Source organism: Bombina bombina, chromosome 4, assembly GCF_027579735.1.
Source record: "Bombina bombina isolate aBomBom1 chromosome 4, aBomBom1.pri, whole genome shotgun sequence".
Lineage (NCBI taxonomy): Eukaryota > Metazoa > Chordata > Amphibia > Anura > Bombinatoridae > Bombina > Bombina bombina.
This window is the reverse complement of record NC_069502.1, coordinates 850793243-850810053: the sequence shown is the minus strand read 5'-3', so window position 1 is coordinate 850810053 and position 16811 is coordinate 850793243. Positions and strand designations below refer to the sequence as shown.

Genomic DNA, 16811 nt, shown 5'->3' with positions numbered 1-16811 from the left:
TGTCCTGCCATGTTGTCCTCCAGACGTGCACACTACCTACTTAGATATCACAAGACTGAAGCAAATTTGATAATGGAAGCAAATTGGATTTTTTTTTTTTTTCATTTTCTTTTTTTTTTTAAGTGCATGCTCTCTCTGAATTACAAATAACAATTTAGGGTGTCAAGTTCCTTTAATAAGTAGACAATGAACTGTACACCCTATTAGAGGATTGTCACCAATTTGGTCACATGATCTTAAAAACATTCATTGTCCTTATCTATCAATAATCTATTTATCTATTTGTATCTATATCTATCTAATCTATATATCTATCTGTATCTATAAAATGTATCGATCTGTCAGTAACTCATAAACCACTCAGACTTTTAATACACAGATATTGGTAAGACACACAGACTGCAGCGCCAGCGATCAAAATGGCACAAACAGCTACAGGTCCAGGAAGCTGCATTAGAGAGCCTAGTACACAACTACTCTTTCGCGTGTGGTCACATCAGTAATGTGATTTGTGACATCACCAGTACTTCTGCTGGAAGGGAACTAGCTGCTACTACATTATCAGGAAACATAAGGTGTGGAGTAATCGACTCAGCACCTACTAAGTTGCGACTTGTGTATGTATAGTGCGGTAAGTACAAGATACGCAGACTGTGTATAATTGTTTCATGTGTGTAATAAGTGTAACTGACTGTTTTATATGACTGTAGCTCTTTAGTGTTATGTGCTTGTGTATAAGATGCTGGGAAGAGGTGGAGTGAGTGTGAGACAGATCTGTAGTGTTATGTGCCTGTGTATAAGGTGCTGGGGAGAGGTGGAGTGAGTGTGAGACAGATCTGTAGTGTTATATGACTGTGTATAAGATGCTGGGGAGAGGTGGTGTGAGTGTGAGACAGATCTGTAGTGTTATATGACTGTGTATAAGATGCTGGGGAGAGGTGGTGTGAGTGTGAGACAGATCTGTAGTGATTTTTATATGCCTCTCAATAAGATGCTGCGGAGAGTTGGTTTGAGTGTGAGACAGATCAGTAGTGTTATGTGCCTGTGTATAAGGTGCTGGGGAGAGGTGGTGTGAGACAGATCTGTAGTGTTATATACCTGTGTATAAGGTGCTGGGGACAGGTGGTGTGAGTCAGATCTGTAGTGTTATGTGACTGTGTATAAGATGCTGGGGAGAGGTGGTGTGAGTGTGAGACAAATCAGTAGTGTTATGTGCCTGTATATAAGATGCTGAGGAGAGGTGGTGTGAATGTGAGACAGACCTGCAGCGTTATGTGCCTGTGTATAAGATGCTGGGGAGAGGTGGTGTGAGTGTGAGACAGATCTGTAGTGTTATGTGCCTGTGTATAAGATGCTGAGGAGAGGTGGTGTGAGTGTGAGACAGATCTGTAGTGTTATGTGCCTGTGTATAAGATGCTGAGGAGAGGTGGTGTGAGTGTGAGACAGATCTGTAGTGTTATGTGCCTGTGTATAAGATGCTGGGGAGAGGTGGTGTGAATGTGAGACAGATCTGTAGTGTTATATACCTGTGTATAAGATGCTGGGGAGAGGTGGTGTGAGTGTGAGACAAATCTGTAGTGTTATATGCCTGTGTATAAGATGCTGGGGAGAGGTGGTTTGAGTGTGAGACAGATCTGTAGTGTTATATACCTGTGTATAAGATGCTGGGGAGAGGTGGTTTGAGTGTGAGACAGATCTGTAGTGTTATATGCCTGTGTATAAGATGCTGGGGAGAGGTGGTGTGAGTGTGAGACAGATCTGTAGTGTTATATACCTGTGTATAAGATGCTGGGGAGAGGTGGTTTGAGTGTGAGACAGATCTGTAGTGTTATATACCTGTGTATAAGATGCTGGGGAGAGGTGGTTTGAGTGTGAGACAGATCTGTAGTGTTATGTTCTTCTGTATAAGGTGCTTGGGAGAGGTGGAGTGAGTGTGAGACAGATCTGTAGCGTTATATGCCTGTGTATAATGTTCTGGGGAGAGGTGGTTTGAGTGTAACACAGATTTGTAGTGTTATGTGCTTGTGTATAGGGTGCTGGGGGGAGAGGTGGTTTGAGTGTGTGATAGATTTGTAGTGTTGTTTAATGTGCTAGAGAATGGACTATGTATGCATAAGGATCCTCTATAATATTAAATATCTCAAAATAAGGGAGGGGGGGGGCTGTGTTGGTAAAACATAGGGAGCATCTCTATAACGTGTGTGTGTGTGTATGTATGTATATGTGTGTGTATATATATATATATATATATATATATATATATATATATATATATATATATATATATATATATATATACATGTACTGTGGAGGGGGATGTGTGTGTGTGTGAGATAGGGAACCTCTTGAATTTTATATATCTGTATAAAAGGTACTAAGGGGTGGGGGGGCTGTGTGAGTGAGACAAAGGGAACCTTTCAATAATACTGTATTATATATCTGTGTATAAGGTACTGGGGAGGCTGTATGTGTGTGACAGAGGGAATATCTGTATAATATATCTGTATAATGGGTACTAGGGAGGGGGATGTGTGTGTGAGGCAGAAGAAATGCCTACAATTGCAATACAATATGTATGTTATAGAAAATTATACAAAAATCTAGCTTTTTTGCATTTGGTATGATATTTATGTAAACTAAAGTTAGATGGTATTTTTCTGTAGTGTTATATGTCTATGTATCAAAGGCTGTGTGTAACACATGGTACCTTTCTATAGTATTATATTGCTGTGTTAAAGGTGCTCTGTATGTGTGTAATAGATGGTACCTCTCTATTGTGTTATATGTCTATGTAAACGGTGCTGGGGTACTGTATGTGAGATGTAGGGTGTGTGTGTGATGTAGAGGGAACCTCTCTAAAATATATATCTTTATAAGGTACTTGGAACCTCTCTATAATATAATATGTATGTTATGGAAAAGGTGTTTATATGATTTATTTTGATAATATTAGGGTATTTCTGTAAACTAAAATTATTTTTTAAAAGTTTTTGGTTTGCTGTAAAAACAAACAGTATAACTTGTGCGGGTAACTCACAGAAAAATCTCAGATACGGATGTTGTTTACCCATAATTCATCATTTCCCCTATGACAATAAACTGTACATGACACTTCCCTCCCTCTCTGTGATTAGGCTCCTGTTACTGTGAAGATCACGTACAATACAGATCACTGCATTTGTCAGTAAATAAGAAACATTATAAGAATATCTGACAAATTCAGTTGCGGAACAAGACAATGTCTGACAAGACCGAAAACCAAACCTCAGACCATCCTGATGCACACAGAGGTAAGCAGGATGTCATGTGCATGTCACCTGGTTTTGTCATCAGAATGGGATATTATTTACATTAACGAACCAGAAACCTCAGTGATCTGATTGTCAATCAGTAGTGTGCTGTCGCTTTACAGACGCTACTACTCTCTACTACTGAGCAGCAGCTTATACTTGGCTGCGTCTTTAGTCTTGTGAATAATGAACTCAGCACCACGTGCACACTCAATATCAGTCTCTGTACTTAGATGTACAAACACATGACCTCTGTGTTTAGAATAAATCACACTTATCTGATGCTGCAGCGTCACAGGTTAGCCTGAAAATGCTCATAAAGTATCTGCTCATGATAAAATGTAATATCACATAAAAAATATGTCTCATGTAAAATCAGAAAACAGCAGCAGATAAACATGCAATTTTAATAATGGATGGTCAAAGGGACATTATGTACAGTACAGAAGCTTTACAATATACTGTCATTATTTATGTTGCCCCTTTTCATGTAATTTAAAGGGACATTATACTAGAGTTGCCACCTTGGTCATGTTTTCCTGGACACTTATGAGTTACACATGTTGCAGGGTGTGGAGAGGGAAACATGCATTGTGCTGCTGGACAGCACACAAATTGTGACCCTGGATAGCACTATTCATGTTCCACCCTGCAGCATGTGTAACTCATAAGTGTCCAGGAAAACATGGTTGAGGTGGCAACCCTACCTTGGGACAAAGCACAACCTTACACAAAAGCAACAGGTGTTTAGGGTCCTTTTTAAAGGGACATTAAACACATTGAGGAGATTGTAACATAAAATTATATAAATGGGGGGCGTGTCTGGGCAGCAGCCATGCTAGGATGCTAAAAGGGGAGCTCTCCATATAACCTGAATAATCAGTCCATTATTCTAGGACAGCAGAGACATTGCTACTCCTTTTATATAGCACAAACTTCAGCAGAACTTACTGCATCGTTTGATATCAATATTGACCAAGCAATCCTGTGTGAAGTCCTTCTCTGGACTGTTGAAGACATCAGCAGGTGACTCAATTTTGTCTTTCAACTCCCCCCCGTTACCCCGGGATAACAGTTAACATCATACTGCGGTAACAAGATCTCATTACACACCAGCTCAATCACTATATATCGGAAAGAAATCTACCTATTATGGAGGGTTTTTACCAAGTTGCTCAGCGTATGCTGAAGGACCTAGAGGAAAAATTGGGTGAAAATATGGCCGAACTGGTTCTTTGCTGGAAGATAGAGGATGAGATACCTGATCAGCTTGTCCCAAGATCGGCTCTGAAGATACTATCCTCGGAATCTAGTTTGGAGGCTATTCATGAGTAGAGGAGGTTGGAGACTGGACCCCTACTGATGACCCCTTTGATAAAAGCCACACAGCCGCCTGCGTCACAGGCCAGCGGTGCAGACGACTGTTTCAGAATAAAACCTGTCCTGGTGGATGCAGCCGGTCTGCAGGGACGAGAAATTGGTCACCTTGGGGGAAGTGATCAGGAACTTTTAGTTACTCCTCCTATTATATACAGTACATTGCCCTAATGGACATGCTAAAATATCTCCCTAAATTGAAACTGGCAGGGAGTCTTGTTACAATCACAGACGAAATGAGACTGCTCTTCTACTCTGAGGATCACAATACACTAGCACCAGGGAAGAATAGAATCTACTTCTCTCACCCCCAAATTGTGTCTTTTAGTCTTCAAATGCCCCTTGGGATTCCTCTCTACCGGGCCCTTTCAAATCTCCTCATCTTACGAACTAACATTCAATTAGATATCACTGGTCTGGGTTAAGGGGAGTTTACTTTGCAGTGTTTTGGTGATCACAGATAAATAATATAACTAATAAGCAATTCATCATGATTTAGCTGAAGGTCTCAACCTACTTTTTTAATATGCATACATAAACCCTTAAACATTTGAGCAACTGCCTTGACTAAGATGTATACTCTTACTACATAGGACCATAGAGTACTGTGAATGATGATATTGTTACTATATCTGATAGGGTAGAACTCTATAATATAAACCCAGGGCAAAAGCATAAGATGACTCTCAGGATGCAACATGGTTTTGCCTACCATGGTCTTTTTTACTAACTTCCCCATATACTTCACACCTATATGTTCATTTGTGTTCCTTTCTTTCGGCTAGATTTGGAGTTTTGTCAGTAACAACCCGAAAAACTAACGCCGGCTTTTTTCTGGCCGCACCATAAAAATAACTCTGGTATTGAGAGTCCAAAAAATGGCTGCGTTAGGCTCCAAAAAAGGAGCGTAGAGCATTTTTAACGCAGCTTCAACTCTTGATACCAGAGTTGCTTACACAAGCGGCCAGCCTCAAAAACGTGCTCGTGCACGATTCCCCCATAGGAAACAATGGGGCTGTTTGAGCTGAAAAAAAACCTAACACCTGCAAAAAAGCCGCGTTCAGCTCCTAACGCAGCCCCATTGTTTGCTATGGGGAAACACTTCCTACGTCTGCACCTAACACTCTAACATGTACCCCGAGTCTAAACACCCCTAACCTTACACTTATTAACCCCTAATCTGCCGCCCCCGCTATCGCTGACACCTACATTATAGCTATGTACCCCTAATCTGCTGCCCCTAACACCGCCGACCCCTATATTATATTTATTAACCCCTAATCTGCCCCCCACAACGTCGTCTCCACCTGCCTACACTTATTAACCCCTAATCTGCCGAGCGGACCTGAGCGCTACTATAATAAAGTTATTAACCCCTAATCCGCCTCACTAACCCTATAATAAATAGTATTAACCCCTAATCTGACCTCCCTAACATCGCCGACACCTAACTTCAATTATTAACCCCTAATCTGCCGACCGGAGCTCACCGCTATTCTAATAAATGGATTAACCCATAAAGCTAAGTCAAACCCTAACACTAACACCCCCCTAACTTAAATATAATTTTATTCTAACGAAATAAATTAACTCTTATTAAATAAATTATTCCTATTTAAAGCTAAATACTTACCTGTAAAATAAATCCTAATATAGCTACAATATAAATTATAATTACATTGTAGCTATTTTAGGATTAATATTTATTTTACAGGCAACTTTGTAATTATTTTAACCAGGTACAATAGCTATTAAATAGTTAAGAACTATTTAATAGTTACCTAGTTAAAATAATTACAAAATTACCTGTAAAATAAATCCTAACCTAAGTTACAATTAAACCTAACACTACACTATCAATAAATTAATTAAATACAATACCTACAATTATCTACAATTAAACCTAACACTACACTATCAATAAATTAATTAAATACAATACCTACAAATAAATACAATGAAATAAACTAACTAAAGTACAAAAAATAAAAAAGAACTAAGTTACAAAAAAATAAAAAAATATTTACAAACATTAGAAAAATATTACAACAATTTTAAACTAATTACACCTACCCTAAGCCCCCTAATAAAACAACAAAGCCCCCCAAAATAAAAAATGCCCTACCCTATTCTAAATTACTAAAGTTAAAAGCTCTTTTACCTTACCAGCCCTGAACAGGGCCCTTTGCGGGGCATGCCCCAAAAAGTTCAGCTCTTTTTCCTGTAAAAAAAACATACAATACCCCCCCCAACATTACAACCCACCACCCACATACCCCTAATCTAACCCAAACCCCCCTTAAATAAACCTAACACTAAGCCCCTGAAGATCTTCCTACCTTGTCTTCACCTCACCAGGTATCACCGATCGGTCCTGGCTCCAAAATCTTCATCCAACCCAAGCGGGGGTTGGCGATCCATCATCCGATGGCTGAAGAGGTCCAGAAGAGGCTCCAAAGTCTTCATCCTATCCGGGAAGAAGAGGCGATCCGGACCGGCAACCATCTTGATCCAAGCGGCATCTTCTATCTTCATCCGATGACGACCGGCTCCATCCTGAAGACCTCCACCGCGGACCCATCTTCCTCCGGCGACGTCCAACTGAAGAATGACGGTTCCTTTAAGGGACGTCATCCAAGATGGCGTCCCTCGAATTCCGATTGGCTGATAGGATTCTATCCGATCAGCCAATAGAATGCGAGCTCAATCTGATTGGCTGATTGGATCAGCCAATCGGATTGAACTTGATTCTGATTGGTTGATTCCATCAGCCAATCAGAATATTCCTACCTTAATTCCGATTGGCTGATAGAATCCTATCAGCCAATCGGAATTCGAGAGACGCCATCTTGAATGACGTCCCTTAAAGGAACCGTCATTCTTCAGTTGGACGTCGCCGGAGGAAGATGGGTCCGGACTTAGCTTTAGGGGTTAATCCATTTATTAGAATAGCGGTGAGCTCCGGTCGGCAGATTAGGGGTTAATAATTGAAGTTAGGTGTCGGCGATGTTAGGGAGGGCAGATTAGGGGTTAATACTATTTATTATAGGGTTAGTGAGGCGGATTAGGGGTTAATAACTTTATTATAGTAGCGCTCAGGTCCGCTCGGCAGATTAGGGGTTAATAAGTGTAGGCAGGTGGAGGCGACGTTGTGGGGGGCAGGTTAGGGGTTAATAAATATAATATAGGGGTCGGCGGTGTTAGGGGCAGCAGATTAGGGGTACATAGCTATAATGTAGGTGGCGGCCCTTTGCGGTCGGCAGATTAGGGGTTAATAAGTGTAGGCAGATGGAGGCGACGTTGAGGGTGGCAGATTAGGGGTTAATAAATATAATACAGGGGTCGGCGGTGTTAGGGGCAGCAGATTAGGGGTACATAAGGATAACGTAGGTGGCGGTCGGAAGATTAGGGGTTAAAAAAATGTATTCGAGTGTCGGCGATGTGGGGGGACCTCGGTTTAGGGGTACATAGGTAGTTTATGGGTGTTAGTGTACTTTAGAGTACAGTAGTTAAGAGCTTTAGAAACCGGCGTTAGCCCAGAAAGCTCTTAACTACTGACTTTTTTCCTGCGGCTGGAGTTTTGTCGTTAGAGCTCTAACGCTCACTTCAGAAACGACTCTAAATACCGGAGTTAGAAAGATCCCATTGAAAAGATAGGATACGCAATTGACGTAAGGGGATCTGCGGTATGGAAAAGTCGCGGCTGAAAAGTGAGCGTTAGACCCTTTTTTGAGTGACTCCAAATACCGGCGGTAGCCTAAAACCAGCGTTAGGAGCCTCTAACGCTGGTTTTCACGGCTACCGCCAAACTCCAAATCTAGGTCTTTGTTTTTAAACTATACCATATTGGTGCTTCTAATTTATCACACTAAGCTACTTAAATTTTGTTATGTTTGCTTACATTCCTATTATAATTATACTAACCGATTATTATATCAATATATAGTTCACTATTTACATATATCAATGTATTATATATGCTCATAACATCTAACCTATTACATTTTTTGTTTGTAATAGTAGTTGCTATTGTCTGATTGGAACTTTTTATATAATTTGGAAAAGTCATTTAATATCAGATGCTCAGTTTTATTAATATATGTACTAAGTTCCAAGAGTGGCCATATAAACTGCTAATTAATCCTTTTCTGGGTATCATTAAAATAATTAGGTCCAAGGGTGACCATCTTTATTGTGGGAGGATCATTCGCCAGGAAAAATGAGGTTTCACTTATATGTGATTTAGCATATTTTGGATACCTGTTTTACATTTTGTTACTACTATTATCTTAATATATTCTAACCGTAAGATATCACTTTCATGTTTCTAAATGTCTACAATTAAGAGGCAAGTTATTATGCTGTAGTTTATCAGGAGGTTGTCTATATTCTTAGATAACGTTGTATATAACCTGTGTCATGACTATTGCTATGTCACTATGAATATACCTTACATGTTGTAATATATAAAAACCTCAATAAAATAAATATGATTTAAAAAATATAAATATATAGATGTGTATGTTAGCTAATGCATTGTCCCCTGTACTAAGGGTAGAACATAGCTCAAGTCACCCAGGTGCCACGGTACAGAGATTTACAAAGCTCAAAGCCATACATCTCAAATTTTGCTGTATTCTCTTCCCTATTTTATATATGTGTGTGTTTGTGTATGTATATATTAAAAAAGTAAATAAATATATATATATATATAATAGTAATGCTGAAGCTAATTAATAATATTTTTTTTATATTATATTTATTTGTATCTTCTACACACAATAACAAATTAAACATTTCTGGCTACTATATATTTGTCTGCTATAATTTAAGCTTGTGAGGCCCTGATATATGAAGGTAAAATTGTAATTGAAAATGACAAACTAGCAGAAGCTAACACAGCTGTGCATAATGAGACGCTCACTACAAGCAAGTGACATACAACAGATATCAGCTGAGATTGTCGTGTTTATATAAATCGGTAAATTGTTGCTAATTTTGTAAATAGTAACGATGTAAGATTTTTAAAATTTTTTTTTTATTTAACAAATATTTTGACTTTGTAGACTGTACGGACGTGACACGTTCAGATAGCTCAGCAGTTGAGCACGGAGAAGAACCGTATGTATGTGATCAGGTGAAGACTGAGCAGGATGAAGTTCTTATAAATACGGCTACAGGTGATTAATGCATATTAAGTAACGGGCATGTGAGTGTGTACGTATGTTACATGCAAATGTGCATGTGTGTTGTTTCGGATGCATGGGAGTTACAGATAAGTGTACAAGCTGTGGTAAAATCTGTGTTGCTATGCCCTTGAAACTTTTAACACGTATATCCAATAAAATGGACGTTTTAACCTAATTCCTTTTCTCTCTTGTTCACAAACTTATTTGAGTCCTGCATGCTGTACCTCTTGTGAAAATAAGTGTACATGTATATTGTCTGTGTGAAGTACACAGGTTACAGGCAAGTGAGTATGTGTAAGGTTAGTGTGTACATATGTTGTGTCTGAGGGATGTAGCGTACAAACTACTTACACATACATGTATATTCTTACTGTACAGGCCGTATGGATGTGACACCTTCAGATTGCTCAGCTGTTGAGCACGGAGGAGAACCGAATGTGTGTGATCACGTGAAGACTGAGGAGGATAAAGTTCCTATACATACAGGTAATTAGCTCATGTTAAGTAAAGGGAAGATTCTGTGATGTGACATTTTGTCTCATGTAAATAAGTTATATTTTCTCAGACGGTTACACAGCAGACACATAATAGTGTGCAGCTCAGGTTTATATTGTTATACTATTTAGAAAGTTACACCTCACAAACTCTGGGGTTCTGTCTAACTACCTTATGATAGCACAAGGCCGTATACCTCACTAGTACCTCATTACTGTGTCACCACCTCCAGTGTGAAGAAGTGAGTTAACTAGTAATTATTAATCTCAATGATCTTTTCTGCATTTGTTGAACAATATATTTTTCTGGACATGGCACATAAACAATATAAGTCTTTAAGCTAAAAAAATAAAAGAACAGAGGGAAAGGACTACAGTGTTTGTATTTGGTGTTATTGTCTGTCTTGGAAATACGCACACTTTTATAGTAAAGTTATAAAAACTAGATGATGGGATATAAAACTTAATCTGTTTTATTTGTACAGATGAAAATAAGCTGAAAGTTGAGATGAGAGAAGATCTTTGTGTGAGGTGTCGTGTAGAAGTCCCAGATGATGAAACCAGCTCACATAGACGAGCTGTGTGTGCTGATAAACAGATATAATTATATCGCTACAGCTGCAGTAGTACTGGGTCTGTGTCACATAGACAAGCTGTGTGTGCTGATACACAGGTATAATTATAGCACTACAGCTGCAGTAGTACTGGGTCTGTGTCACATAGACAAGCTGTGTGTGCTGATACACAGATATAATTATATCACTACAGCTGCAGTAGTACTGGGTCTGATCTCACATAGACAAGCTGTGTGTGCTGATACACAGATATAATTATATCACTACAGCTGCAGTAGTACTGGGTCTGATCTCACATAGACAAGCTGTGTGTGCTGATACACAGATATAATTATAGCACTACAGCTGCAGTAGTACTGGGTCTGATCTCACATAGACAAGCTGTGTGTGCTGATACACAGATATAATTATAGCACTACAGCTGCAGTAGTACTGGGTCTGATCTCACATAGACAAGCTGTGTGTGCTGATACACAGGTATAATTATAGCACTACAGCTGCAGTAGTACTGGGTCTGTGTCACATAGACAAGCTGTGTGTGCTGATACACAGATATAATTATATCACTACAGCTGCAGTAGTACTGGGTCTGATCTCACATAGACAAGCTGTGTGTGCTGATACACAGATATAATTATATCACTACAGCTGCAGTAGTACTGGGTCTGATCTCACATAGACAAGGTGTGTGCTAATACAGAGGTATAATTTATAGGACTACAGCTGCAGTAGTACTGGGTCTGTGTCACATAGACAAGCTGTGTGTGCTGATACACAGGTATAATTATAGCACTACAGCTGCAGTAGTACTGGGTCTGAGTTACATAGACAAGTTGTGTGTGCTGATACACCGTATAATTATAGCACTACAGCTGCAGTAGTACTGGGTCTGAGTCACATAGACAAGCTGTGTGTGCTGATACACAGGTATAATTATAGCACTACAGCTGCAGTAGTACTGGGAGTCACATAGACAAGCTGTGTGTGCTGATACACAGGTATAATTATAGCACTACAGCTGCAGCAGTACTGGGAGTCACATAGACAAGCTGTGTGTGCTGATACACAGGTATAATTATAGCACTACAGCTGCAGTAGTACTGGGTCTGAGTCACATAGACAAGCTGTGTGTGCTGATACACAGGTATAATTATAGCACTACAGCTGCAGTAGTACTGGGTCTGAGTTACATAGACAAGCTGTGTCTGCTGATGCACAGATATAATTATAGCACTGCAGCTGCAGTAGTACTGGGTCTGATCTCACATAGACAAGCTGTGTGTGCTGATACACAGATATAATTATATCACTACAGCTGCAGTAGTACTGGGTCTGATCTCACATAGACAAGGTGTGTGCTAATACAGAGGTATAATTTATAGGACTACAGCTGCAGTAGTACTGGGTCTGTGTCACATAGACAAGCTGTGTGTGCTGATACACAGGTATAATTATAGCACTACAGCTGCAGTAGTACTGGGTCTGAGTTACATAGACAAGTTGTGTGTGCTGATACACCGTATAATTATAGCACTACAGCTGCAGTAGTACTGGGTCTGAGTCACATAGACAAGCTGTGTGTGCTGATACACAGGTATAATTATAGCACTACAGCTGCAGTAGTACTGGGAGTCACATAGACAAGCTGTGTGTGCTGATACACAGGTATAATTATAGCACTACAGCTGCAGCAGTACTGGGAGTCACATAGACAAGCTGTGTGTGCTGATACACAGGTATAATTATAGCACTACAGCTGCAGTAGTACTGGGTCTGAGTCACATAGACAAGCTGTGTGTGCTGATACACAGGTATAATTATAGCACTACAGCTGCAGTAGTACTGGGTCTGAGTTACATAGACAAGCTGTGTCTGCTGATGCACAGATATAATTATAGCACTGCAGCTGCAGTAGTACTGGGTGTGATCTCACATAGACAAGCTTACACAGGTATAAGTATAGTACTACAGCTGCAGTAGTACTGGGTCTGACCTCATATAGACAAGCTGTGTGTGCTGATACACAGGTATAATTATAGCGCTACAGCTGCAGTAGTACTGGGTCTGATCTCACATAGACAAGCTGTGTGTGCTAATACACAGTATAATTATAGCACTACAGCTGCAATAGTACTGGGTGTGAGTCACATAGACAAGCTGTGTATGCTGACACACAGGTATAATTATAGCACTACAGCTGCAGTAGTACTAGGTCTGGGTTACATAGACAAGCTGTGTGCTGATACACAGATATAATTCAGATTATTATACCCTTGGTGACTAAATAATCTTGATTTTATTAAAGACAGGAGGCTTCCTATTTTGCATAATTATTTACTGAAAACCAAAACAGCAGCAAAGAAAACAATACAGAAGAAAAAATAACATAGCAACAGTGTACAACCAATCAGGACACAGCATAGTAATAAACTGTCCAGAACAATCTAAGTCCTTCCTCTTTTCTTTGATGAATCTCCTGAAAGACTAGAAGGGAACGAACATCAATAACATCCTGCGAAGAAAGGAATACAAAGCTTCGTGGGAGATCCTAGCAGAGACTCCACTCACTGATTTAAACTGTAAGGAAGAAAGAAAATGACAATAATAATTGATCTCTTAAACACAGCACTATAAGAAAACATCACCATGAAAAATATAAACATTTCAAAACCAATTCCCTGAAAATATTTTTTTTTTTTTCAATCTTTACAGGGAGAGGTAAAGAAAAAAAGGTGGGAAAATACTCGCCTCCTTTCTTTTTAATAAAATCAAGATTATTTAGTCACCAAGGTTATAATAATCTGAATTTTATGTCAAGACAGGAGGCTTCCTATTTTGCATTTTTAACGCAATAAAAGTAATGACTCAGAAGCATGAAGAATGGGTTTAAAGTAAAAATGAGAAAAAGTGGTTGAAGGATGTCTTGAAGGTTACTGCCTTCTAAAAGAGCTCTGGATGCAGCTGCCTCCCGAACAGAATGAGCTCCAAAAGAAAGATCAATGCCTGCAGATGACATGAGCCAACGCACCCATCTGGCTAATGTGGGGGAGGAGACAGAAGAAAGGGGGGCACATATGAGATAAGCAATTGACCCCCTGAAGAGGGGCGGGTGGAAACAGTCTTAGAAAGATAGGATTTCAAACAGAGAGTCACACAGAGCTGAGGATCCTCAGGGAAATAGGGATAGAAGATGGAAGACTACATAGATTTTGTGTGTCTAGAAACAGAAAGTGACGCCCTCAGGAGAAAAGGAAATGCCTTCTACATCCAGCGCACGGATATCCTAAATCCTGCGAAAGGAAACAGGGCAGAGCAACATTGCCAATTTGGCCGATAATTGTTTGAGGGAAAGCTCTGCATTGGAAGGCCAATTTCTAAGAAAGGACAGCATGATGGAAACGTCCCAAAGTTGTGAATATCGAGAGGGAGAACTTTCAGCTGAATGGCTTTCAAAATCCGGCAAACAAGGGGATGCCGCCCAACGGGGTTACCATCAACGGGAAAATGACCTGCTGAGATAGCCGAACGACATTAATGGAGCGATAAACTTTTCGTTGGGAAAAAAGTTCAGAAAGGAAATTTACTATAGCAACTACAGGAGCCGAAAAGGGATCAACCTGCCTGCGAGAACACCAACTAACCCATGACGCCCAGGCTGAAGCGTAACATTTTCTGGTGCCAGGGGCCCAAGATTCTCGAAGGAGAAGTTGAGCGTCTCTAGAAAGGCCCTCGGAAGACCAGGATCCCCTGAAATCTGCCAAGCTAGCAGTGGAAGGCGCTGCTGGAGAATGAGGGGATGAGGTTCGCCTTTCGGGTCTGAAAGGATGTCGTGCCGATTGGGCAGAAGAAGAGGGGGTTAGAAAATATTTAAATCAGCAGTCCGGTAGAAATTGGAAAAGCTATTCCGAAGCTAGAAAGGCTTGTGACATATTCCTTAAACAAAAATCTTTAGAACAAGAATCAAAAATCAATTTATATTTTAGGGGTTTTCACGGCTGTTTGGCGAAACATCTGGCTCGCCTTACAAAAAATAGAAAGAAAAAGAATTTCATAGCTGCCTTACAAATAGGCAATTCTAGAGTCTTCGAGACAGAGGAGATTAGTAAGGGTTTTTTGATTTTTATCAACTACTTTATACCTATATATCTAGTGATGTTGACATCCAGGATAACTTTTGGCGGGATTTGCGAATCCCACAGATCTCGGAGGAGTACTCTTTGTCTTTAAATACCCCTATTACAGAGGAAGAAATAAGTACAGCTATAGATCGGTTTAAACTTAATAAAGCAGCAGGACCAGATGGTCTACCAGTTGAATTTTATAAGATACTAGTTCAAGAATTAAAGTTAACATTGAGTAAATTGTTAAACTTTTATCTATGTTCCAAAGATCCTATGTCCTCTTATTTTTCTGTAGCTAATATTTCATTAATCCTTAAAAAAGGAAAAAATCCAGAAGATCCGGCGTCTTATAGACCAATTTCTGTATTAAACACAGATTATAAATTATTATCCTCAATAGTTGCTAAAAGGCTTGCGATATTGCTTGAGAAAATTATCCATACGGATCTGGTAGGCTTCATGCTATCTAGGAACTCTACTAGACATATCCGTAGTGTTGCGACGTTTCTAGATTGTTATCGTAATATGCATGGGATGGATGATGTCAGAAATAAGAATACACAAGACATAGTAATCTTGACGCTTGATGCCGAAAAGGCTTTCGATTCTATATCCTGGAATTATTTATTTAATGCATTGGCCAAATTTGGATTTCATAATCAATTTATTTATTTTATCCAGAAACTGTATAGATCCCCAATATCCTTTTTATTGATTAATAATACACTTTCAGATAAGATTATATTGAAAAGAGGCACACGACAAGGATGTCCCTTGTCGCCTCTATTATTTAATATTGCATTAGAACCCCTGGCGATTAATTGAGGGAGAAGATGGAAGGTATAGTTTTGGGTATACAGACCCTCAAATTGTTACTTTATGCCGATGATCTTTTGCTATTTCTTAAGGACACTAGGCAGTCTATCCCTCTGATAATGAGATGCTTGGAAGAGTTTAGTATATTCTCTGGGTACAGGGTCAATTTTCAAAAGAGTGAACTTCTCTGGGTTAAAAAAATCTGCTTCTAGTTTTCAAGAAACTCCTTTTAGGACGGTTGATTGCATCAAATATTTGGATATTTTTCTCCACACAGATCCTAAAAAGTGGTATGGCCTGAACTTTATACCATTACTGGAGAAAATTAAATCAGACTTAGAACTCTGGGTGGCCTTTCCACTTTCTTTGAAGGCGCGGGTAAATTTAATAAAAATTATTATTTCCCCTAGATTGCTTTATCCCCGGCAAAATTTGCCAGTCTTTATTCCTAATAAAGGTGTGAAGAAACTACATTCTTGTATGTCTAGATTTATTTGGGGTAATAAAAAGGCACGTGTATCTCTCAACAACCTCATGTTAAAAAAGGAATTGGCAGGCTTATCTCTCCCCAATATTAAGCTTTATAACTGGGCAGCTATGATTAAGATAGCCTTAGATTGGATTTTAGAGTCAAATGTAGTTTCTTCTTTCGATATCGAAAGCTTTTATTGTAAACCGTTCATGTTAAAGGCAATTCTACACTGCCCCCCCGAAAACAATCCCCACCAATATTAATAATCTTATCACTTTCAAAAATATAGTATTGGCTTGGAGGAAACTTTGTTCCCTTTTGGAAATAGATTCAAGATTTTCCAAATTCCTTCCTATTGGCGGGAACCCACAATTTTTACCAGGAATCCATAACAAGGCTTTTCAAATTTGGGGGGATAAGAATATCATCTTTTTAGCACAGATTATGACAGAAAGTGGACAGATTGTCTCTTTCCAA

The 16811-nt window shown here is 39.4% G+C and overlaps 1 protein-coding gene across 1 annotated transcript in view; it reads left to right on the top strand.

Moving 5' to 3' along the window:
• Positions 1–532: 532 nt before the first annotated feature.
• Positions 533–16811, top strand: part of LOC128657284 (gastrula zinc finger protein XlCGF26.1-like) — a 103233-nt gene continuing 86954 nt past the window's right edge. Inside the window, exons 1-4 of the mRNA XM_053711565.1 lie at positions 533–631; positions 3135–3290; positions 9734–9847; positions 10235–10342. Coding sequence (XP_053567540.1) covers positions 3239–3290; positions 9734–9847; positions 10235–10342 — 274 coding nt within the window. The 5' untranslated portion in view covers positions 533–631; positions 3135–3238. The remainder of the gene's footprint in view (positions 632–3134; positions 3291–9733; positions 9848–10234; positions 10343–16811) is intronic.